This window comes from Ambystoma mexicanum, chromosome 1q (assembly GCF_040938575.1).
Source record: "Ambystoma mexicanum isolate Mex_15411 chromosome 1q, UKY_AmexF1_1, whole genome shotgun sequence".
Taxonomy (NCBI): Eukaryota; Metazoa; Chordata; class Amphibia; order Caudata; family Ambystomatidae; genus Ambystoma; species Ambystoma mexicanum.
In genome coordinates, this window is record NC_090922.1 from 1389964785 (window position 1) to 1389991569 (window position 26785).

General features: G+C 42.1%; 1 protein-coding gene across 1 annotated transcript in view; it reads right to left on the minus strand.

Moving 5' to 3' along the window:
* The window catches only part of LOC138547970 (cytochrome P450 4B1-like), a 283416-nt gene that overhangs the window by 191644 nt on the left and 64987 nt on the right, over positions 1-26785 (minus strand). The window contains exon 5 of the mRNA XM_069642247.1: positions 5372-5496. Within this exon, the coding sequence (XP_069498348.1) occupies positions 5372-5496 (125 nt within the window). The remainder of the gene's footprint in view (positions 1-5371; positions 5497-26785) is intronic.

Genomic DNA, 26785 nt, shown 5'->3' on the forward strand with positions numbered 1-26785 from the left:
CTTTGCCACTGGGCTCTTTTCACGGATTTTGGCCATCAGCCAAGCCCATGGCACCAATTGCGTCCTCTGCCCATTCAACAATGTGTTCCCATCAAGAGCCTTGCCTATGCACAAGGTACTATGAGCTGTATATATGGGTCCCACAGCTCTGTCTGGGGGTCCCACAATTACCCAGCTAAGCTATTTCCTGTGGGTCAGCGCCAGGTCTACTGACCCGCACAGAGATGGTTCAGTCCTGGTTGTGAGCCTGTGGGCCCTGAGCCCCATTTGCGGGTAACCAAATACACCATACACTTAATTTGTGAGCTTGAGCCAGGTCTCAGGCCTGGTGTGATGGATCATATGGGGTTGGACATCCAACTCAATCCTGAAAATTGAGACATTGGCCCTCATTACAAGTCAGGCGGTGGACCATGGTGCTATTAGCACCATGGTCCATGCCGGATTCCGCCATGGTGGATGGCGGAATTACCGCTCCATTCCAAGTGGAGTGGGGCGGTAATTCCCCATTCACCATTTGCCCTTCCCCATTCCCATTTTTGCCCCATAGGGCATAATGGGGATGGGGAAGGCGCTAATTACGGCACCGTAAATTACGGTGCCGTAATTAGCACCAAGGTCGCTTAGCGCCTTGGACTTTAACGCCTGCAAAAAGTTAAAGCTTGAATCAGGCGTTAAGGGTTAACGGCGCCGCCGCCGCCGTTAAACCCTAAAAGCCTGACTTGTAATGAGGCCCAATAGGTAATTGCTTTGTTTGGGTGCCACTCCTCTGAGGCCCCTCCTGATGCTGCAAAGGACCGAGGCACCCCATACTGTGGCAATATGCATTGCAGGACAAGCCACAGAAATTCATCTATTATATGGACAGAATTGTATTGTGGCTCAAACCCTCATTTCAATGAGCAATTCAGAATAGCTTAAATGATATTCTCAGACCTAGCGTGTCTGTGAACACCAATGAGCCAATCAGGATCCATGAAATGACGCTGTGGGTCCATGAATTAGTTTCTGAGCTTGATCACCATGAAAGCAATTTCGTTCATTTTCTTGACGGAATGTAAATGGACACGGAAGCAGTTTCTCAAGCTTCTGAAAAAGGTTTGATGTAAATGCCTCCAGCGGGTTTAGGTTACAGCAAAGATTCCCTTCTTGTGTTTGGACGGGAAATTCAAGTTTTGGAACCCCACCCCCAGCTTATTATGTTAATGTTGTCGCAGATGGAACAACACGCAACCTTTTAATTTCTATTGGGCAGTTTGGCCCGGTTTTGTCCAATAGCACCAAAAGTATAAGTATATAAAAAGTGATCCTCCTGTGAGCCAGACAGTGTAACCAAAGCAACAGAATAAAAGCCAAGCTTCCTGGCCATCCTGCCATTCATGTCACTTTCAACTTGTATTTCTCTTCAGCTGCATGGAATTGAGCCATGTTAGATGAGAGCTGGTTAATGCTCGCAACAAGCTACAACTAACATGGATAATGAAGGGAATGTGAGTTCGAGCCAGCTTGAGGGGCTGCAGTCTCTGCGGTATAGCAATTGCTTCCTCCTCTTTATAAATATGCACGGCTCTATTTTCCTTTGTCTAAATAGCGATTTCACAGGCTGATCTTCCACCAACAAGTTGGTCCACAACAATAGTTTTTTTTGTTTAATGATCTGTAAGCAGCCCTATGTTTTGTCTCTGAATTTCAACTCTGTATATTGCATCATACTGTGGCCAGGGTATTGTAGTCTACTGTTGTGCAACCTCCCATTCATTACTCTCTGTCCTCAAAGATCCTCTGCCAATGAACAATAATGCCGCTCCCATTGGGCAACAGCCAGTTCACAGCTGTAAGCTTCTCAATTCTGTAACCTGACCAGCTTTTCTGCCAGAAGAGCCCTGGCACCCGTCACAAGGGCACCCTTAAGATAATTATCATTTCTTCCACAGCAGGTCTGAGCCAATTCCCCATTCTGGTATCTAGGACGCATACACATGATTCACAGATCCATGTTTTGGGGAAAAGAGCAAACGCTCGAACTCCACAATCGGCTTCAAAACTCTGAGAATCAACAGCCACGTTTTAAAGGTAATTCAAGACTGAGTTTATTTATTTATTGATCTATAATTAGATGTAGCAATGCCACAGATTGATCACCTTAATTCAAAATCCCCTCGATAATGTTACAGCTGGAGAAAAGAATACGAGTATTGGACTAAGAAATTGAAAATAGCATTTGACAGAAAGGCCCACCTCCAATAGTTACGTGTAGCGGGCCCGACAATTCCAAAAAACAAGCCCCAAAACAATTTCATGGGAATAGAAATTCAGAAGATGTAGGCGCGTTGTAGAATTCCGTTTCAGGACTAGCAAGGTCATCATGTAGAGGTATTGCAGCCAGATGATTTCTTTGATAAGTAGTGATCAGTACAAGAGAGAAAAAACAAGGACACCCTCCAGTATTTGTGCAGGAAGGCTTTTGGCATTTGTTTATTTTCTATTTATCTTGTTATTGCTCACTTGTTAGGTGCTTATATAGGAAGCAAATCATGTTTCAAAACTCCCACAGGGCAACAGGGAGGGGATAGGGGATGAAGACAATGTAATTACAACAATGTTAAACAATTAAATACATCAAAAGAAGAGACAATGGGGAGGGGGAGACGAACCTACTATGCCTTGTGAGTGTTCAGATCGTGCAAGTGTAGAGGGGAGAGGGGAGAGGGGTATGGGATGGGTGCTGTGGTGTTCATGGAGAGCATACTATAAGAAAAAAGGTCAGTGCAAACCCCAGTGGTGGAGGGTGAGCCGAGGCAAGTGCAGAGGATAGACAGCAGCTGGGATGACAAGATGTGGGAGGTCAGGGCCCGAGAATGCATAAGGGCTCTGCACACCAGTCAAACTACTGTCCGATTAGCAGGGTAGAGGGTGAGGGAAGGAAGAGGTAAAGAGGAAGGTCTTGAAGCTTTTTCAGAACTTAAGGAGGTCCTGCTAAAGACGAAGAGGGAGGGGGAGGCTGTTCCAAAGAAGGAAGCCTGCTGAGGAAAGCAATCGATTACCTGCACTCTGTTTAGCAAACCGCTTCACACGCAAGGGGTTGGTGCCAGATGAAGGCAGGTGTCTAAAATGGGAGTATTTGGTCAGTTAGAGTTGCAGCTGGAGTGGTCCCTCGGCCCCAGACAGCCTTGTGAATGATGCAGAGGGATTTGAATTTAACCTGTGCTGTGATCGGGAGCCAGTGGAGACTTTGTAACACAGTAGAGATGCAGTGCTTGTGTGTGAGGCAAAGGATAAATCTCGCTGCCCTATTCTGGATTAGCTGGAGGGGTTGCAGAGTGGACGATGGTAGATTAAGGAGGAGGCTATTGCAATAGTTGAACCTAGAGAGAACACAAGCCCGGGTTACATTTAGTCTCTGGGGGCAGGTGAGGAAAGATAGAATTCCCTTCAGAATGAAAAGTTGAAAGTGGGACTTCTTGGTAATGTCCCGAGTATGAGGGAGATTGGAGAGAGATGTGTCAAAGACGACTCAGAGCTTTCTGGCTTCCGAAGAGGGAGCAGGGGGAGAACCCATGGAAAAAGGCCAGAGTGAAGGGAAGAAGTCGGGTGCCGGGATCCCAATAGGGAGGATCTCTTTTTTTTATGGTGTTGAGGCTAAGATTATTAGAAGTACACCAGGCCTGATGGCTGAGAGGCAGTCAGGGATGAAGGAGGGTGCAAGGGCATCTGTAGGAAGTTTGAAGAAGAGTTGTGTGTCATCAGCATAGTACTAGAAGATTGGGGAGAAGAAGGCAATGAGGCGTGCCAGCAGAGTAAGGAAGATGTTAAAGAGCCAAGGTGAAAGAATGAAGCCCTGGGGGACGCCACAGGCAGAGGAAGAAGTAGGCGAGAAGAAGGTGCCCAGCATGAATTTGGAAGAGCCATCAGTGAGAAAGGAGGTAAGCCTGTCTAGTGCCCGCTCTGAGATACCAAGAGTGTAGGAAGGAGTGGTTCACTGTTTCAAATGCAGGAGAGAGATCAATGAGGATGAGGACAGTAGGGGACTTGGAGTCAGCGGATGCAAGCAGTTCTTCTCGGGTGTTCAGAAGAGCAATTACCGTGCCTCTGACTGCTCTGAAGCAGACTTATGGTTGTGAAGAGCACCAACAAGTTCAGTGTGGGAGTTAAATTGGGGAGGGCTAACTTCTCAAGCAGCTGATGGAACTCAAGAGAAGATGGAAAGGACCTCAGGCCAAATTCTGTGATTTTCCAAATAGGATGCTTGATATATTCATAGTATGTTAGATGAATAGTGGATTAGTTTCAAATATGAATTGGAGGGGTGGGGAATGTTAAGGCGCTGCAAAGGAGATGGGTTTATGCCAATGCTTAGCCCCCTTCGTTGAAGACTAGGGCTGCAGATGGTCAACCGGTGATAGGAAGATGCAAGCTACTGACAGTAGGGGTTGGGAGTAACGTTACCCTACTAGGTCTTAATCATGCCTTGTGTTTGGAGTTTCCGGCTAGCCACTCAAATACAATCGAACTTTCAGCAGTAACATCATAGTGGCAGGACTTTGGGTAGGATACAGTAAGTAAAGAGCTATGGAGTGTGCATGATTCCCTCAATATGCAAGGCTGGTCATTCCAGTCAAGGAGGCATCATCCTAATACGGTACATGATGCTAAAATGGCTTGCTAGGACAACTAACAAATGATAAAAGAGGGCTCTATTCTCCGATTCTGCAACTTGAAATATGGGATATATTTTGAACTTAGACATGACTGGCAATGTTACTTTTCGGACACATCTAGAACATTGATATTAGTAACCTTTTTATGTGTGTTCATGTTACCTTTTGTTTTACTGATCTTATGAAAATGTTTTGTCTTTGTATTTAAACTGTGCTTTTTACATTGACTAATAATCACATTAACAAAATGTGTTGCATGGCGAAACACATGTTTGTTCGACCAGTTTGTCATGCAAGGTTTTTCTGTTTGTTGGATTAGGAAACTATCTGCATGGCTATGATGAAATAAATAAAATCCATTGAATAAAAATTGCATTTTCCTAGTAATCAATATTAAAAATGAGTATTGCACACTGTAGCTTTGGATTAGGATCAGTGTAGTGCACTCGTCTAAGCTTTTACAATTAGTCCACTTGACAAGATGTCATTTGAATACTCGCTTCTTGTACCAGCTCCCTCCTCACTTGTGTTTTCTGTGGGTTTTGCCTGGCAGATGAACCCGCTACGTTGTCTAAGAACACCGCTGGGCTCATCATTTTAAAATATGGTCCTTTATTTCATGCACTGAATTTAAAAGTATTGTCAACACTAAATTATAACTTCAAGAGATATTTAGGGTGATGAAAATGTTAATCACAGCACCATGTACTAACCTGTCGACCTGGCAACTGCTCTCGTAGCTGAAGGCACACTTCATGATGCTGTCGAGGGTCATGAGGCTGACATGCTGGAAGAGTTCCACTGAATTGTCTTTAACTATGATCTTTTCCCACTTATCCTAAAGCAAGACAAACAGATCATCATGGAGAGTAAAGTGCACAAGGGTTAATTTTACAAATCCAAATAATGTACAGTTCCATGAAAATTCCCTTTGTTGACTATGAAGCTCAAATTATAGATTTCCCAAGCTGGCCCGGATAGTACACATTCTCCTGGTTGTCCTTTTGAGGGGTTTCACCCCAGCATTTAATTATGAGCATGGGATAAGAACATTTGTAATATGTATTGCCAAGACGGGTGTCCCTTAAAAGTGACTTGTTCATCCTAAAGAAAAACACTCTGCAGAATTTTCCCTTACGGAAGTACGTCTTGGCCTTGCTTGCGATCCAGTTGAGGTGTTAGGACTATTAACCCTCAAGAGGTAATTAACATCACACAGATGTTTTTAATATTGGTAAACATATGGCTTCATGATGACTGGGACTTTAGAAAACCTAGGAAAACAGGATTATATTTTCTACATGTTCCTGTGTTCCTCTGTTGATCTGTTTCTATGTTTGAGATGTTGTCCTAGTGAGGTTATTATAGGTTTTATGATTTGGGGTTTAGATAGCTTAAATTGTACATATTGTAGAAAAATTAGCAAATTGAAAAATTAAAAAAAGTCAGTGCTTTAACTAGTCCTGCCTGACAAATCACACAATAGATAAGGCCTCCGACTTGTATACTATGGTGGAATGCCCTTGGGTCTCAGAGGGATTGAAAGCAGATGAGGAGTAGAATCATTTGGAGACATTCGTGTGACATATCCTTAATTTCACCCATTGCTTTTTTATTCCATATCATCTACACAATATATGGGACTAGTGGAAGGAATGCGCAGGACCAGTGTGCAGGGCGCAAATGGCCATAGAAAAGCATGCAGATCTACCGTTTCCACCAACCAAGGCAAGGCTTCATAAAATTCAGTGGTTACATATTCTATGTACTGTTATTGTGGTGATGAGGAACTGGCATGCTAGAAACTAAAATTCACTTTGGTCCCAGAGCTCAGAAGAACACATCGATTAGAGGTTGAGGATAGAAGAGACTTTGGGGGAGACAGTGAAAGAGGAATCAGTCTCATAGGGAGGGAAGAATATGAGAATGAGAGGGTCCACGGGCTGCAATTGGGTGAGCTATATTCATCTACGACTTCCTGAAAATGTGGAACCTTTAACAAGATATAATTAAGCAATAAGACCCGAGCCGCGGGGGCATTACCTGACTCGGTAATGCCCTTTCCATGCACGGCCATCGGGAGCGGACGTGTTGGGGACAGAAGTGTTCCCAGCGTGTTCGCTGCCAAAAAAGGAGAAAAAATAAATTAAGTGGGGTTGGAAGGGCGGGGAGGGGATTGTTTTTATGGGAGGGGGAGGAAGAAAGAAAACACTTACCTGAATCCCCGATGGGGGAGGATGGCAGCCGACAGTCGTGTGGAGGCTCGGAGCGGGGATTGCCCCATTCTGAGCATCCTCATTGGCTGAGGGACTGCCACGCCCCCGCCGGGAACAAAGGAAAGGAATCCCAGTGAGGGATTCCCAGTCGGGTAAAGCCCGGGTACTAATACAAGTTACACATGTAACAGTCAATCATCAAAGAAGATACTATGATTGACCCCAAACTTTTGGCATTTCTCTCTCAAAGCAACCTCTGATTGCAGATTGCTGAAGAAATATGGAATAACAGCATTCAAATGGTGGGGAGGGAAGCCAATGTGGAAGCCTGCAGTAACCTTTAAAACTCCTCAGACATTAAGCTTTGTTGTGTGCAGATGATTCTATATTGATGGCCCATACCTGTGCGCTATAGGTGTGATCCCCAGGGTCTATTATTTCAAATACCTGGGGGTTAGATACTCTGCCGATACTCTGCCAGTTTCTGCGCCACTGTCCACATAACAAAACAGGGGGTGCGGTTTAAGCAAGTTCTGGGTGGGGTCTCCTGGGCCATCTCCATGTTTAGAGTTAGACCAATTGATCCATTGTTGAAAGGGTAAGGCGGCCTTGGTTACCAGATTCGGGATGGAACTGTGCGGCTATTCTAATGTCCAGACAGCAGAGAATAATATTTTTTAGGAAACTGCTGGGCTTGCTAGTTTCGGCCCCAGAATTCGGAGTACACACGGAATTGGGCTGCAAGCCGATTGGGGTTGTGGTTTCTTTGCAGCCAGTATTGCCCTGGCTTAGGTTATGGGGCAATAGGAAAGCTATTCCTACCCATGAATTTGAACTGGAGGACTTCCAGCCCTTTAAGATCGGTCAGCAATACATGTGAGAGGAATGGGGATGCAGAGGTTACTCAAACATCAATAAACAAAACGACTCAGGAAGTTGGCAAAAAGATAACTGTTTTAATATCAATTATCTAAAACAGGGATTACAACGGACATCAACGGACATCTCATAGCATGAGCTCAGCAAACTTTATAAAAAGCACCCTTATATACTAAAATCTCATCATAGGTGAGGTACAACCTGCGTTTTACTAACGTCATCCTATGTGGCAAACTACAAAAACCTATTGAAGAGAGTGATAGGGTTTAAGGGAATATCTAAGTATAAAATCCATTCCTCGTCTAATGGGCATGAGAAAGGTGATACGTTTCTTAACATCAGATGGGGCAACTAAGCCCTTCCCTCAAAACAGGTCACTATGAACGTCACCAAATACACAACGTCCTATTGGCTACTTAACTATAGGAACCCTTAATCAAGCGATCCTCTATGTTTGGTTGGCTTCTAACCTCTGGCAGCATCCTTCAGCCCATGCTAGCTGCACACAGGCCAGACTGCCAGGTGCGGGTGAGTTAGTCTTAAACATCTGCTTCCCACCAATTAGAACATCATCCATCATCACCTCAGTGGTCGGTTGTCAATAAGGGCCTTTGAATTTGTCCTTGGGAGGGTTCTTTTGCTCTGGAAGATACAGGGGAGTAGAGGCACGCTCTTAACTCATGCGTAGGTGTGACCATTCTGCTCGTCCAGCTCCTTCTCCCCACATGACTGAAAGACCACAAAATTGAGATTTTAGTGTATTAAAAAGACTTTTTCCCAATGAGTCTCTGACGTCTTCTTTGTTCTCTCCAAGCTTCTGAACAGACGGTTCATTCCTACACAAAATTGTAACTAATTTCTGTTGTTCTCAGCCAGATACGACCATGGCTTCGTGGCTCGTTCAACCTCGCCTTTCTGAAACTCATCTGTATTTCACTTATTTTCTTGCGACACATTTGGAAAAGATGGCCTTTCTCCTTCAGCTCCGCTCTGCTTATAGTTCATAATGGGACCATCCATTCTTTACTCATTCCTATGTATCCATACATTGGCGCTTGCCGCAATCAATTCACTATAAAGCTAGCCTCATGAAAACTGTCTGCTTGCGTTACCTTGCATTTGTACACGTGTGAACTGGCTTAATATCTTCATCGTTTCTATAGCATACGTCTCTTCATCTTGAGCCCAACATGTTGCTTATCTTTGATACTTTCTTGATGCCTTATAGAATATCTGCATCCTCTCATCTCTGCATCTCTTCTCATTGTATGTCAGCTTGACTCTCGCATGACGTCACCAATCTGCTTCGTCAGTCAGGCATCCTGCTTCTTCTGGGATTTTGTTTAAACAGCCATCATACTGCCTTGAATGCATGTATGGTTTTCTCAATGAGAACCTAACTTCCAGGATTTCCGTTGGCCTCTGTCGTTTTAGTTGTTCCACATGTGTCACATACTCTGGTTTCCAACATATAGGCTTTCTGGGCAAAGTGCTTGAGGTGGGGCTCCCTCTGGGCGATTCATCAACCACTCTCCCTTTCTCCTTCACATCCAAACATCTTCATCTGAAGAGATGCTTTCTAGGGACTCATATCTTTATGACTCCTTTCAGGCATCCTGCTGATTTCACATGCTCATCCTTGTACCGGGTCATAAGCATGCACTGTCCCCTTGAACTGCAATAGATCCATCTTCCGACATACTTCTTATAGTCCTTTGGATACAGGAATTTTGTTGCCTCAGGTGCATGAATACTTGTCTTTACGAAGTCTCTGCTTTCTAGATCTGTTAAGTCCTTAACTTTCCATCCTGACTCAACATCGATCATGATCTTCATCCTTGTGGTTTTCTTTGCTGTATTCTTGCATTGTGTGATTATTATCTTGATCACACAGAATCCTAGCAACACCATCAAGATCAGTGCTCTAAGAAATTTGAACATGTCGGCCATCCATTGTGGAATCCAAGAAAAGAGCAATCCAAACCAGCTGTCATCAGCAATATCTTCTACTTCTCTTATCATGTGGCCGTGCATTTTTGTCAGCATTCCTATGGCCTCTGTCTGTATTCTTGCATTGTGTGATTATTATCTTGATCACACAGAATCCTAGCAACACCATCAAGATCAGTGCTCTAAGAAATTTGAACATGTCGGCCATCCATTGTGGAATCCAAGAAAAGAGCAATCCAAACCAGCTGTCATCAGCAATATCTTCTACTTCTCTTATCATGTGGCCGTGCATTTTTGTCAGCATTCCTATGGCCTCTGTCAAGGTGCCATTCTCGTCATCATGAGAAGGTATGAATGTGCAACATGATTCTCAAACAGTTCCATCCATAGCTGTAATCATATCCAAGACGTGTCTGTTCTAGAGAGTCATCAGTCTTACAGCTCTCAATGCTTCCTTGATAGCATTGAATCTCTTTATGGTCATACTGATCGTCTGCAGCAATTCCCATCTGGTGATCTGCAGGTATTTGCTCCAATCTGGATTCTTGGCATGAAGATCATTGTGAATACTGACAAAGTCTGGCTAAATAATCTGTGCTCATAAGGAATAGAGTCAAAGGCTTCTATTGACTGGGCTGAGAAATAGTTATCTCTCTTTGTTCTACTTATCAACTCCACAGATCTCTTCTTCCTCAGGTGAGACTCTGCTCTTGGGAAACTGTCAATGTTCAAATCACTTTTTGGAATCACTAATGCTGGAACATGAACATTCACCAGGGTGCATATTCCTCCCCAGCCTTCAGGTAGCTTCATGTAAGCCTTGGCTCTGCATGCCCAATAGTGATCAATGATCACTGCTGTCCCAATTTTCATTTCTGGTACATCAAAGATTCACCCACAGTTCTGATTCTCTCCAACTTTACTGGTGCCATTATTCCTGAAACACGGTTTTGACTTTTCCAGAGGCACTTTCTGCAAGGGTCCTCCTCGACCCAAGTCAGTAGCTTAGCAAGTCTTGGCCATAATGGCTTACATCTATTATGCACTATATCAACAACTGGCGAGTAACAACCAATGATCACCCAGGCTCTGCAAATAACCACTCCTTCTTCTCAGCCATCTGGTGATCTTTCTCAAGAAGTAATATGTTGTCTTCCTCTACCTCATATTCCTCAACCAATACTGCCACTACACAGGCTACAACTGTGGGGCACAAGTTCCCACCAGCTACCTTGCAAGCCATAATAGAGGCGGTTAGTCTATATCTTTCTAAGACAACAGTACTCTGTATATACTGCAACACACCACTGTGCAGAGGGGACCCGTTTCAAAGTGCTTTCGAGGCTGTAATCAAGGAGCAGGAGAAACAATGCCCCCTACCTTGGATTTAACGCATGCCCAACATCTTCCCCTGTACACCTGACCCTCTATATCTGTGGTTGCTGCTGCTTCCGTAATTTCCCTCCCCCACTTTACTTCCTCGCCTCTCCTGCAAAAAAAGAAAACAAAAGAAAAAATATACAAAATCAAAAAACACCAAAAATCAGGTTGCTTTAGGAACCACCTTTCACAGTTAAAAAATAGAACTACAAAAAATAACCTTATAGACTCCATCTACTTTACATTTCTCAGTAAAGTAGTTAGATGCAATATGATTCTCCAACATTTCAATTAGCAGTTTGTACTATGCTAATGATAATAATGGACAAGTGTATACTATAGAACAAAATAATTTTCTGTCCCAAATTATTTTCTCTAGCATATAATGATGACCATAATCCATGGACCTTCAAAACTATCCACTGTCTTTTTTTTTATTGTTTATTGAATATAGCTGAAAAATCAACTTTTTCAATATTTTAACAAATCCATAAACAATTTCCAAATTACAAACATGACACATGATAAACAAACAGTAACATTACTTTAACATAAAATATCTTATTGTAACAATAAAAGGAAAGAAGCTGTGAGATTACAAACAGGATCAAAAAACAAACAAGAAAGAATTCCATCCGATAACTATTAGAACAATCGAACTACCACTCACTTGAAAAGGACAAAGAGTAATTCAATGCATGATTGAGATTCCAAATGGATTATCCAATAGTTAATATACCCGGAAAGTTCTTATATTTCTGATCCCAAACAAGAGACAAAATTCACATTCAATTTGAGCACAGCCAAAAAGTTATGAATAGCAATCTGACTGCTAGTTGAGCTAGTTGAAAGCAACACAGACCATCGAGTGTCAGCAGGTATCACACTAATATAGGACATGTGCGGCTCAAAATATTTGTTTCTCTGAACCTCTACTGCTGGACATTCAGCTATAATATGTTTAAGCGTTTCCTTAAAAGCCACATTTTGACAGAAGGAGCAATCATTTTCAATCGAGGGCAAGAGTTTTCTTCTGACCAAAATGTCACGCGTAGGGAACAAATTGAAACAAAGACGTAAAATAGTTGTTCTTACTTGCGGTGAAGGAGACTGATTTATATAAGAGGCCGAAACATTGAGTTTTTTGTGTTCATAAACTAGTGCTTGATAATCATTATAGGATAGACACTCAGTTCTCGTATTAATCCAGTCGTGTCTAAAGATTTTTTCTTTTGCTCGAGTGGGATTAACAATGAGAACTTCCAAGGTCAAATCGGCTTTAGCCATGATGTTATAAATGTGCGATACCCAGGTTTTAACAAATAAATGTCAAGAGGTTAACATATAAGATGATAGAATAGTAAGTATGTTGTCAGTTTGTACAAAAGTCAGACATTTACGGAATAAGGCACATAGCCTCCAATGATACTCAGCACTCACGGAAGTAAGGCCCAGTTCGTATCTTAACAAGGGCCAGGTACACATTGAGGGAGATATAAAACTCCTCTCCAGTATTTGGCCTCCAGTCAGTGAAGAACAGTCGAAGAGATAATATTCTTTGTCTCAAGACCATACAATAGTTTAGGCAGTACTTTTTGTCTCCAATAGGAGAGATAGCAGGTCTGATTGTAAATTTACCAAATTTATATAAAATAATTTTGGTTTGAGAAATGGCAGTTAGGATTTTATGGTCTAATATCCTTGAGTGCGAGTCAATGGAAGGAGAGCCATTGAATAAAATCCCTAAATAGAGATACGATGGCACCACATCCACTCTCATGTTGTCAATTTTCCAATCAAATTGCATTCTTCTAGATGGTCTTGGAGCATATACAACAACTAGAGTTTTGTTTAAGTTGATTACTAACTCATTAACAGTCAGATATGAATGTAACACAGACAATAGCCTCTGAAGTCCTACCGGCGTTTTAGAAACCAATACCAGGTCATCTGCATACGAAAGGGCTTTGATGACCATACCATTCATTTTTGGTGAATCAGATGATACCGGTGCAAAGGATTCACTCACGTCATGAATGAAAAAATTGAAGATGGCTGAGGCCAGGACACAACCCTGTTTTAGCCCTCTAAAAGTATGTATCGCAGCAGATAACAGACCGAGCATGGACAGTCTGACCCTTATGGACGTGGACGAATGGAAAGCATAAATAATGTCACACAAGGTTGGGGGACAATTAGCCAAAAGTAATTTTTCCATCAGTTTAACTCAAGAAACAGCATCAAAAGCTGTGTGTAAATCAACAAAGGCAAAAAATAATGGTTGTTTTGTGGATTGGGCCTGAGCTTTTAGGGCGTTAAGAGTCAGTAAATTAATGTTTGTACCCAAGCCAGCAACAAAACCAGTCTGGCATGGATCGCGCTGCTTACAGCTATCAGTCCAGCGACAAAAGTCTCTTAATACTAACCAGGCAAATAGCTTCCCTGGAGCATCAAGTAATGCTATCGGACGGTATCTTGCAGGCGATTCCCTATCACCCTTCTTGAAAATAGGAACAAGTAACAATGACTGCCATGAGGTGGGAATTTTCTTGGAAAAGATAATTTGCTGAAATACATTATTTAATATTACAGCCCATTTGGATGAGTGCTGTTTGAACATAAAGTTGTTTAAACCATCTGGCCCAGCTGCACGTGAGGATGAGGATTTTTTAATAAGAGCTTCAATAATTAGGGGAGAGAATTCTAGATTCCAATGTGTTAGAGACGATTGAGAATAAGCAAAATCAGTGAACCTGGGGTCTGCATACAGTTTCAAAAAATGATTGAGCCATTGTGTTTCAGAAACACTACACAATTGGAGGTTGAGTTGGAAATTACTCGAAACACTGTTAAGCAGCGACCAAATTTGAGCAGAATTCTTGTTAGTAGCCAAGCATAGGAAAGTTTCACTGTCTCGCTGGTAAAGTGAAGCTCTTCTAGCTCTACTCCAGTTACGATATTGGCATTTTATTTTCCTACGAACACATTCTCGTTCGTCAGAGGAGAGCTTGAGAGTATCTCTTAATTCTTTTTGATAAGTACATTTTACTTGTTGTAGAGTTGGATCATACTGGTGTCTGTGATTCACTACATTGGAAAATTGCCCAAGATCCCTAGAACCAAAAGACGGAAGAATATCTATATAGAAATCTTGCTTCGTCACATGTAAGCCCAGAGTGGCATGATTAAGGGCATTTAATGAGGCTTCCGACCACTTCAATCGTGTCCTAGCAGAGTTCACGTTTAAAGTTTGCTTTGACCACAATTGCTTTTGTAAAGTAGGATCACCAAACCAGCATATGATGATCGCTGAGTGATTGTGGTAGAATTTTAAAATTAACAGCTCTTTGAAAGAGACTATTCGAAACAAAGATATAGTCAATGATTGAATTAGAGCTCCATCTCTACCACGTTACTTTAGGAGGGATGTCGCCCACAATGGCTCCATTCACCATATGCAAATTATGATTTTTCACAAAATTGATCCGTCTCATACTCTCACTCTTTTGACACCTCGTTTTCGGGCTTATGCAATTTAGATTTAGATCTCCTACCATCATTATAGCATCAACGGATTGGCCACAAGTTATCAATTCCATTACCATTGACAAATCTTTATAGAAAATTTCATCAGTCACTCCAAGAGGGTTTCGGTACAAATTGATTAGGGCTAAGGTTTGAGTAGCAAAAGTGATTTTCACCAATTGAATGAAGTTATTAGGTGACGCCCACTCCGTAATGTTTAGTCCCCTGCTAGTTCCAACGGCTACCAAAAGGCCAGATGTAGGTCTCCCTCTAGCAGTCGTGAGAGCAGGCAAAAGACTGATTACATGGTCGTCCCACACAGGAGTCCGTACAAGCCAAGTTTCCTGCAAGGCCACTATATCATATTTGTTGATATTAAGTGAAGAGGACCATTGAAGATGGGAGTGACCTCTGGTATTCCAGGATATTAACGATCATTTTCTCTGAGGCACTCTATTAATGGTTTTGTGTGATGCGTGGTAGAAAATGATTGGGCAGGAATAGTCGCAGGGCCACAATATGAACACGTGCAGACCGCTGGGCAATTTGAATGTGGGGTAGAGGGATCAGACTGTTCACAATTTTGCACTTCAGCTATCAAACGTTCTGGATCCTGTGCAACCAGTAAACCCATCCTGAAAAGTTCAACTGGGTGATATGACTGGGTCTAACATCACTTACCCTGATGACAGGCACCTGAGCTGCAAGAGGGGGAGGACAATTCTCAGGCACAGGTGCATCGATTAAGTCAATGATCTCTGAAAGAGGGGCATATTCAGTTGCAGAGATAGAAGGGCCAGAGTTTGTGGTAGACACCATCCCTACAGTTTGTACATTGGGAAGATTCTGTGAAGAAACCATAGGGGTTACAAAAGGTTGTCTGGCAGGTAGAAACACTGGAGCCAGGGTAACTGGTGGTTGAACAGACGCCTGAAATTGATGAGCCCCACAACCTCTTTTTCTAAGTACGATTTTTGTCTTGTGACTTTAGATTATTCAGTCTATGGCCAAGAGGTTTGGATATTCTTTGAGAGTCAACAAAAACAGTAGTTGGTAATCTTTTAGGGTGACTATCTTTGGGACTACTGTCTAGATTTATCCAAGAGTCATTGGCAGTTGGTGCCTCCGAAGTTGGAGAAGAGACAGGATGGATTATGTTAGTAAAGATAGGAACAGCTGAATTTAACCGATTTCCGTGCTGGATTTCAAACAGAGGTGTGTCAGAGCCAACTGCAACGTCCACTCTGTGGGGACAAATTGACCGATTTAAGTTAGAGGCAGAAAGACTTACGATTCCTTCCGCAATTTGATTTATTTGGCTAGCTTGTGATGAGATTTTAACATCAAGTGATTCAAATAGTTTGTAAAGACTGGCTATAGTGGTGTTTACAGCTGCCAGAGTTATTTCAATTAACGCCAGATTCTCAATTGGATTTGCAAAAGAATCAGGTGGTAAACGCCGCCGAGGTGTGGGTAATAAAAAGGAGTCATGAATAGAGTGAATAGTGGAGGCCATTATGCTTTGAATGGCATCTTCACCGGAGTGATCCTCATGGGATCTACTTAAGTTATTTACACTAGCATGAATGGAGATATTCGAAACATCTGACAAGTTAGGGACTTGGGAAGAAATCTCTAATACTTGCTAATGGTCGAGAGACAGGAACACCAAGTCTAACATCTTGGCAAACGGATTCTGATTGTACATTAGCTAAAATAGTGGCATCAGAGACAATAGGTGTACTCAAAGGGACTGGCAAAATGGAGTCAGTTGTTGGTGGCACTGGGGCAGAATCATCAGGCATGCATTCCTTGCGCTCTGCACAGAAGTTACAAATGTCTTTATTGGCCAGTGGAGTTCTTAAAATAGGTGTTAAAATGATCGATTTTTTCGATATGCGAGATGATTTCTTTTGTTTGGGTGTAATCACTGAGGTGGTTAGAGAGGCGCTCAAAGCGTCTGGCATATTTGTTTTCAGCGTGTAAGGAGCAAAGAGCATAAAAGATGCTATCTGTACTGGGAAATGGGGTAAAAGGATTTCGTGGGAAGCAGCCTTAATCCCTCAAATAACTAATAATGCTATTTTCATCAGATGGAGCATATAAAATATCACACCTTGCACCCACAGTGGTTTACTGAGGCTTTCTGGGTAGTACTAATGGACGCACACAACAACACATTTCTTAACCTCAAAGCAGAATAAAATTACTTATGTAATTAATGGTGGCCAGGAAACGACTGGGATCAAAGGGTCTCGCCCCGCAGTCTCCCGCCGTTCACTGAGCCTGATCACACAAAGCTCCAGATGGAAAAATGTGATATATAAAATGTATCAGATTATGTACAATTCTTCATTGGTGGCTATTAGAATCAAAGGGACGTGGCAACACACGAAGTGGAGGACCACAAATAGCACTTCTTACTTAGTTCACCAGAGTCAATACACACCCACGCGCCAAACAGCCGCATAACAGCCAGTGGCCTTGACCCCAATGTGCTTAACACCACAAGGGTGGTGCGAGTCTCGTTAAATGGACTTCAGAAAATCACGTGATTAGTCACGTGTCATGGCATGGTCCCGCCCCCTCCAGGAAGCAGGGTGGCTGACGGCAAGAGCTACGCTCGCAGTGCCGTGAGGAGGTTCTTGGAATCAGGTAAGCGTTCTGATAAAAATGCAATCCTTCCTTGGACAATGAAATACAGCGCTCGGGCGGTGCGAGTCTCGTTAAATGGACTTCCGAAAATCACGTGATCAGTCACGTGTCACAGCGTGGTCCCGCCCCCTCCAGGAAGCAGGGTGGCTGACGGAAAGAGCTACGCTCGCAGTGCCGTGAGGAGGTGCTTGGAATCAGGTAAGCGTTCTGATAAAAATGCAATCCTTCCTAGGACAATGAAATATCCACTGTCTCTGAAGTGCCCTTTCCAGAACATGCATCATTAAAATACCCGGATGGCACATGCACACCATCGCAAAGTTCAGCTCTTCCACCATTTTTTCTTTCTTTTCGAAAAATCACACATCTATCCACCAATCACTTCCAAATACTCTACATATAACCTTATCAACAAATTAAACTTCCACACATCAACTCCCACTTCACAATGTTTTACACATCTTTAGCATCCGCATGTCCCTTACTTTTACAAAGAAATTGTACACAGTGCTACTTTAAATGCACATATGCATTCTGCAGTAACAGAACTGCATAAATGTACGGGAAAGTAAGGATGGGCAAGTGCGGATGGGAGCCCAGGACGGAAGTGACAAGGGATGCCAAGGTGGAAGGCCACTGGCTAACTGCTGGGGCAGAAGCGTCCCAAGGGTGGAGTGCACAGCCACCAGGCAGTAGACCCACAAGGGCAGTGCTGAAGGTGGGGGGGGGAGTACTGGTCTTGACTGTGTTGTTTATGAGTGACCAGACAACCAGTCTGGGTTAGCAGGGAAAGATAAAGGGAAAGAGGAAGAGAAAAGCAGAGTTTTTAGAGGTTTCCGAAACTTAAGGAATTTCCTGCTCAACTCTTTTTTTTCATGTATCCACTGGCCACAACCACTACTATATAATTAAACCACATAGCAAGTATGTACAATACACCTTCAAATACCAAGACTCACCCAGAACCCCCTGCAATCCAAATAATGTCAGTGGATACTAAAATTGACTCCGGACTCTGTAGCACCTGATGCCCTTTTTTCACCTATGAAACCAGCTCCATGCCAACTCTACTCTGCTCAAACTACCCCAAATGTGTTTTCCATACTTTTTGTTCACAGCGCTGTCCACAGTTGGCGGCGGCCGTTTCAAATGCTACTAGTTTATTTATTTGTGATACTTCAATGACTGAAGATATAGGGCCTCATTACGAGTTTGGAGGCAGCCATGCCCTTAAAAAGGGCATGGCTGCCTCCAAACTCGGGTCCGGGTTCGGTTCCCGCAAAAGGGGACTTACCGGGCCATTCCGACCTTGGAGGGCCCAGTAAATCCCTTTCGCGGGACCCGGACTTGGTACATCCCCATTCCCATTTGAGCCCCCATATGGCTCAAGGGGAATGGGGAGGATGCTAACAACAGGCCTGTTAATGACGGGCCCGCTGTTAGCATCCTGGCCTGCTAGCGGCTCCCGCTTTTCACGTCTGATCTGACGAGGCGTGAAAAGTGGGACCCGCTGCACACCTCATAATCTGGCGGCCCGGGATGAACGGTGCTGGTCCCGTACCACCACCGTTCATTACGCGGCCGCCAGCCTCCTAATCAGGCCCATAGTACACTTAAGAATATTTGTGTTAGTTGCATAAATGGTTATAAGTAGTTAGATACATTATCTGTTTGGCGACTGATATTTGTTCAATAAAATAGTGTTTGTCTAATTTTACATAAATATAAAGAATGGGCTCAGAAAATCCTGATGTAATGTATTTTCTTCGGGTTCCTTTTCTTGAGCATCTTTTAATTTCTTCTTCTGTAGGATAATTGTCCTGCAGCCATTCCATGTCGTTTTCCATTCTACCGTGATAGAACAAATGCTGCTTGTCACCTCAGATATTAGAATAAGCAATGGGAGATGAGTAAATGAGAAGAGAAAGTACAATTCCTCGTATTTACTTTCTGATTGTTTGTTTATTCTTTGTGTGGTGGACAGCTGCCAATAGGATGCCAAGTACCTCAGGTGCTGTTCTACTGTTGAACCTATTAACCAATGCACTTTTCTGACTGATCTTTATATGTACCAATACAACTATAGATTGTATTGCATCATAATATTAAGATGTTTTCTATATATGGTTTTACAAATATAAAAATAAATGAATAAATAAATATAGTGCATTTTTATTGTTTAGGATATTGTGCTATTTAGGGGCTATTTTTATTGTTTCATTGGATATTTGAAAAATTGAGCCAATTTCTGAAAGTAAGGAACCTTATTTTGAGGAGATTTTGATAATGTTGCGAATGGAACTAATAGTGATATTGAGGACATTTTATTTTAGATGGAGTTTTTTAAATGAGAGAAAATAATTTAATCATCTAACGAAAGAGCACAGTGAAATTTTCCATGATTTTTTTTATTGTAGTAGAGGTGAAGAGTATATGACTGAGAGAGGACCGGGCTAGGAGACCTCTCCCCGAGCTATGAGGGAACATTGGGCAGAAGCTGATCTTCATCGAGGCATCCTGGAAGCCAGTCCCAAAAGACTGTCGACAAGAGATGGGGTCTTCTGAGAAATTTTGAAGTAAAGCACCAGGACATCGAGGCCGTCCAAGTCCATTGCCGTTGTCCGGGGTTCAGAGGATTTCTGTAACTGCTGGAAGCCAGTCAAGTCACGTTGCCCAGAAGCGGGGACAGCTTGACGCTGTGCTGCTCGATGTCCCGAGCCGCAAAGCTCCACCTTTGCCTATGAACATTTAAAACAAAGGGCTCCCTTGCCATCACTGTCGACCGCTTTTTCCTGCCGGAGAAAATCAAAGTCGTTGATGACCGAGGAGAATCCGACGGTGGGTTTCCCGCCACCAGAAGTCCACAAAGATACAGACAAGTGAAGATCCAAAGTCCAGCCGTGGTCGAGTCCCGATCGATGACGCTGACATTCGACGCCGACCCTCGATGCCCCATTCCCAGGCCTGAGTTCTTCATCAGTCTTCCTTATGGCACTAAACTCTTTTGTTTGAGGACTCTCGATGCCAGGGTTCACCTTCTTTGAGGACTCTAGATGCCCTGTGGCTCCTGCTTTGAAGAGAGTCCACCCTGGAGGGAACCTTTGAAGAAACTCTGCTAACTCAGGTAAATTGGGGTAGTGGATTTTTTTTTACCAGGAAACAAGACTATTAAATGGACTGAGCTTGTTAATACACTTTATTACAGGTTGCCCATGTGGGGGGAGTCTCACATAGAACTGTGTCTTAGTAGCTAAAGTACTTTTCTGCCATTGTTCAAACTAACTTGCCTTCCTTCCTGTGTCTTATGCTGATACACATTACTGTTTGATTTGTATGCCATGAGAACTGTCAGCAGTTGGTGCATTTAAGGGGGTCAATAGTGAAGTGTGGTACCACATAGACATTGTATATATTTGCCATATTAGAGTTGCCACTGTACAAAGTGTGTTATTAATTGTGTATATATATTGAACCTTTTTTATAGAAAGAATTGTGTTAGCACATATCATAGTGTGTGAAGATTCCTTTGTGGGTGTCCTGGGGACTACACTTCACTTAAAAACCAGCCTGCAGCACCTCCTGAGAGCATGAACCTTGGTTGCTCATCCATACTACCATATAGAGAATCTTGGATGGGGTGCTCTGTATGTCTACTCTGCCATATAGAGGGCAGGAGTACAGATACCCCCCACCAGTGTTTACATATAGCGATACCAATTTGTGTGCATTGATCATGATCTTTAATGGATTTTTTTACTACAAAAGTTTACATGTGGTTCTGATTATATGCCCTTATGTGTATCTTTGTGTTATTTACATGTGTACACCTTGTTTATATGTCTTTTTGAATCTTGCAAAATGTTGTGGGTATCCGCGGCTACTGGTGGTTGCACATACCCGTGGCTATAAATGCTCCAATTTGGACGTCACGCATTATAGCAGGCTTTAGCGGCCATGGGTATTAACCCACTGGTCCTACCCGCGGATACAGCATTTTGTATTTTTTTGCAGTGATCATATTATTTTATGGATGTTTTAGCACAGACTTTTACATGTCTTTTTGTTTGGATGTCCTCACCTCAAGGCATGTGTGATTTAAATTTGAAACCTTTGCAATATGTGTTTTTCAGTGCATGGAAAAAATGCACGTGTGCCCGCAGTTATGTGATGTCTCCCAGTATAACCAGGGTTATAGCAGCAGCTATTTTATTTTTCTGTTTTGAATTAAAAAGTTGCATATAATTGTGTTTCTACATGTTCTACAAAGTAGTATTTAGAAGGATTGTTTTGGGTTTATTGACTGTTATAGGTTGTAATAAAAATGTGTTGGCCATTTTACTTGTTTGCTCTGTAAAGGCCTCTTTTTTGCAAAGTGGTTTGGGACTTGTACTCTGAAGCTATGGCTACAGTGTTCCAGGTAATATTAAAGTCTTTTGGTTCATCAGGCGTACTGCTCCACGTAAATGGGTTCTGAACAATTATGAAGCAAATTGAAGGAGATGAATTCACAGTGGGTAAGGGCTCATAGTTTGCATTTCAGCTTTTCCGAACTAACACATCAAATGAGATTGCCATTTTTGATATAGGTGTGACCTTGCAAATCCAACGGTTTGTGCATATATTTCACTTCATATGTACATGCTGTACCATGAATTGTTAGGTTGTGAAAGAAATTGTTTCTGTGGTGTATAAGATTAGCTCACTTTTCACTCAGGTTTAGCATAGCAAAAATGTACTGTGCCAACCACGGATATATCACAAGTTGACAAACTCAGTGCCCACCCAGTGAAACTCTACTTTGCTCACCTTATCTATGCTATTCGAGCAGCACAATACTATCCCAGATCATTCCAGCACTCAGAGCAGAGTTCTACATGGGGCAGACAGGTCTCTAATCTAATCTAAACTTTGTGGTATTAGCCACTGTGCGTTACGTCATTCAGTTTGGTTAATATTTTCATAGATGCCATTTACCCAGTGCATTTGGCCTGAAACCCCAAAGACATTTGTAGGACCTAGCATACTGTGGCCGTAACCTCAGTGTATAATCGTCTAACCACTTTTCAAGAGAAGACACGTTTACTGGGACCTTACCAGTGTGGATTTACTTTCTGTATAAATTGGCAGGTGTTGTACGTAGCACATAGGTTGGTCTCATGTGCATGCAACAGTGCTGAAAATGATTCTACCCATAGTGTTCTGGACGCAATGCAGTGATGTAATCTACTTTCGAATCTGTGACAGAAATGGTAGACTCAATTTCGCATATATCAGGCTGCAAAACATGCACTTGCCACTCGCGATTGGTGGAGAAAAATGAGACTGGGGCGAGTAATTAATTGTGTGCATATGGAGGTCTGGTGTATCGATCCATGCACATATGCCACATACTGCTAATTGCAGAGAGTGAGACAGAATTGAGCTTGATATTTGCATTTATTAACTTGTGGCAATCCTCGCTTTTGTGGGTGTTGCCAGGTGCAGGTGCTCCTAGAGTGTGACAGAATGCTTGCTTACTAGGCAAGGCCCTGCAGGTGAATGTATTGTCAAGTCTGGGCCATTTGATACATACCTGTGTCTGCTGCATATTAAGTCTAATGAGCAAGTGGGGGAGAAGAGACACCTTGTGGGGGTTCACGCTGTGATGTTTCAGGTCTATGCAGGTCCTGAAAACACTGCTGCTGTATTCACAGTGCTTCAGTAAGCCACTGACTGTGCTTTTGTTAGAGGTAGGGGTTAATATAATGTTTGGGCCAATCATTTGTTCCGGTGCCACTAACATTGATTTGTAGAATAGTGGAAAAACAAGTGGGACTGCCAAAAACGTTTTAAATTGAAAGATTCCAAATGCCCCAAATAAACTTGAAAGATTTTGAAATAACAGACTTTCTCCTACTTCAATCAGCAATGCATATGAACACTAGCACATTCCAGCAAACCACGGGGGTGGGTAGACCTGGAGAAGCCAAGTGAGGTGAGCAGTGGAGGTGCTTCAATAGTAGACTGTTTTTTATTTAGCTATACACGCATTAACTTCCCCTAACAGTACATATGAGCTGAAGTGAAGAGGGCCCTTAAAGGCTGAGCACTACTAATGAAGCATTGATTATGCAGGAAAATGCAACCAATTGTTAGAAAAAGTTGGAAAAAAACATCTTAAGCTTGTCTTGTCAAACATGATAGAACGACCACACTGCATTCACAAAGAATGGTCTATAGCTAGGTCTTACATGTATAGTGCTTGATAGGATTTTCTACTTTGTAGTCTCATTACGAGTTTGGTTGTAATTCAGCAATAAATTGGACAAATTACCACCAAAATAAATTACTGTTACCTCCACTTGGACCTGAGGTTCACCAGAGGATTACATGTGGTGGCAATTCTCCATGTATGTAGTGCATAGGGATTTTTGACTGATTTGCCATGGGTGTGTTCACTGGGCATTACATCCAGTGAATTATGGAGGAAAAGTGGCAGATTTACCTCCAGTTTGTTGCTGGATTTAATGGTAGATACTCTTATCAGTCTCGCATGGATGTGGGGTTGTGTTGGCAATGGCAGGGTTTTGAATCCTAATCCAAAGTTAAACATGTATCGCTCCTCATCCTTAAAGGCTTCATTCATTCCTGTCTCCATTCAGAACTCAGCCCTTCTGCCCTATTTCTTCCCTTTTTTCGCTGTCACTTAGCCTCCAAACTCTATCCCCTCTTGTTAGCTCTCCAAGTCTCCCATCCTTTTCCCAGTCTGTCTAAGAAGACTAAACTAGGAGTTCACTACTCTGTGCATGTAACATTTGATGTTCTTCCTAAAAAAAAAAACATAACTGATAATCTATTTCTGAACTGAAAGATAATGCACAAAGCATGCATCCTATTAAAACTAAAAGGATATGATTCTGCCAAGATGGCCAAATCAGCCCAGTAATATTAGTGACTCAAAATATTACACCTACATAGCCTTGTATGAGCACAAGTTTCTTTGAGAAATGAAATTGAGAAACAAAATTGCGTACATTTTAATTTGTTTGTATGCTTGCACTTTTCACAGACTGGTACTTGATATGTTGGTTGACATGATTGACATGGACAACCACAAAAAACAGAAACAGCTGGGGGAAAAGGACATGATGAGTGAAGTTTTGAGGGGAACTATGACAGCCTATTTACCTGCTGCTCTATCCACTTCTGACAAGTGAAAGAAAGAGGGAGTATGCAAAAAAGACACAAATATTAAATCAGAAAATGTGCAAGGCTGCATTTCTGCAGTTGACGTCTTTACAACTGTGGTTCCTGCCTTTGTGTCAAAGCTGCTTCTGATACAAAATAATTCCTTGTGGAAAAGTATACTAAGTGCCTGAGCACAAACAGAAGGTAGAGGGTCCCCAAAACCGTCGTCTTCAAGTCAGGACATTTTAACATAGCACAACACTGAACGTATTTTAGATGATCCTTTCATTAACATCTTGCAAATAAATGATGGTGAGATGAGGGTATTTGCCCAGGATTACTGCATAATTTGGACAAGTGGGGAAGCTGATATTTAAGCACAGCTTCCCCAGTTAAACTGTTTACAATTGGGCAGTAAAGCACTGTTAGGCACTCCTTCAATTTTCTTTTTAGTTTTATACAGCACAGATCTTTTTTACGGTCATTGTTGCATGAATTCCCAATTTTTGTACATGTGGACTGGTTACAAAAGCAATACATTGATTTGCAAAAGATCACACAGGTTGTGTGATGTGTGGAAGCTTGGATTATACATAATTGTCACGGTTGGTGGAGGGGTACACTTGTAAAATATTGAAGTATTGGTGTTTGCATACTAGTGTCATTCATCAGACGTACTTCAGAAATGAGGTCGAGTGATTTTTTATGTGTGGCTTGTAGCTTACAACTTGAAATTTCGCACCCTGGATATATTGTTGGTGAGAAAATTCCACCTAGCTGAGGTACATAATACAATGATTAGATTAGAGAGCAAGTGCTGCACTATAAATAATGCACCATGTAGAACTCTATTTTGACTGCTGGAGTAGCCTTGTATGGTATTGCGTAGCTCATGTTGCATAAATGAGATGAGCAATGTAGATTTTCAATGGGTGGCAACTCTCAGTTTGTGATGCATCTGTTGTTGGCACAGTACATTTTCTAGATGCTAAGCTTGAATGAAAAGTGAGCTAATCTTGTAGTCCAGCATGACCATTTCTTTCACAGCCTAAGAATTCATGATGAAGCATACACATATGAGGTGAAATATATGCACAAACTATGGGATTTGCCATACAAAATGAAGCAAGGACATTTGATAGATTACTGCAGAAAAGCTGAAATGCAAAGTATGAGACCTTAGCAAGTGTGAACTCAGCTACTTCACTTTGATTCACATTTTTTCAGAAATAATTTACCTGGTACATTTGGCATGAAACCCCAAAAGTCATCCTTTAAGGTTCTTCTGTTACTCCACAGGGTGCAGCTATTGATTACATTTGTTCAGTTCTACTGCAAGGCAAAAGTCACTCACTTAGATTTGTGGGTTTTACCACAGGGCCCAGTGAACGATTACATTTCACATATGAAATATATGTTGAAATGTGAGTATTAGTTAAATATGGACAGATAACCAGCATTAGAATGATTTTTATAGTGACATTTCTTATGATGTGAAAGATTCCCATATTATTTTTTGTGAGAATTTGCTACATAAAGAGGAAGACTATGGTTTTCAGGATTACATTTTACAGCACATTTAAAAGTGTTTGTATTTTACCAGACTAGGGGCCTCATTCCGAGTGCGGCGGTAAGGGGTTAACGGTGCCTGTAAGGATGCCGGTGCCATTAACCCCTTTCGCCGCATTCCGAGGTCCTTCAGCGGGAGCCGCTAAAGTGCCAGGGAGCTAATTACGGGCCCGTTGTTGATCCCTATGGGGGCTTGAATGGGGATGGGGTCCCTGAATGGGGAAATACCGGGTCCTCCAAGGTTGGAATGACTCAGTAAGTCCCCATTCAGGGAACCTGGAGCCGGTATGCGGTAATGGGGTAGCCCTAGGTGTTTACATAGTAATTATAATTTGTGTTTACAGTTTCTTTCTACAATGCCATCAACAATGTGCTAAAAAGAAGAATTGCGTGCAGGGATGTAAACTTTCGAAATACAATAATTTAAAACGCTGTGTTGCCAAATGTGTACATATAAATAGTGCAGATAATACAACAAATCCTGTTATTGATAATACTTATAATAGAAAATGCGCAATTTCAGATAGGAGGTGTGCCAACTGAACACATTGATAGAACCGAGAATATTATAAGTGAAAGCAATAAAAGAAAAAATATCAAATATGTTGGTAGCTAGTAAAAAACTAAGATTTTTAGAAGAAAAGAAAGCGAATGTGCTATCAATTAGAAACAGAGGAATAAAGATATATTGAGAAAGATTTTCCACTCTTGAGCTTTCAGGATTACATTGTACAGTACATTTAACAGTGTTTGTATTTTACCAAACTAGGTGTTTACATAGCAATT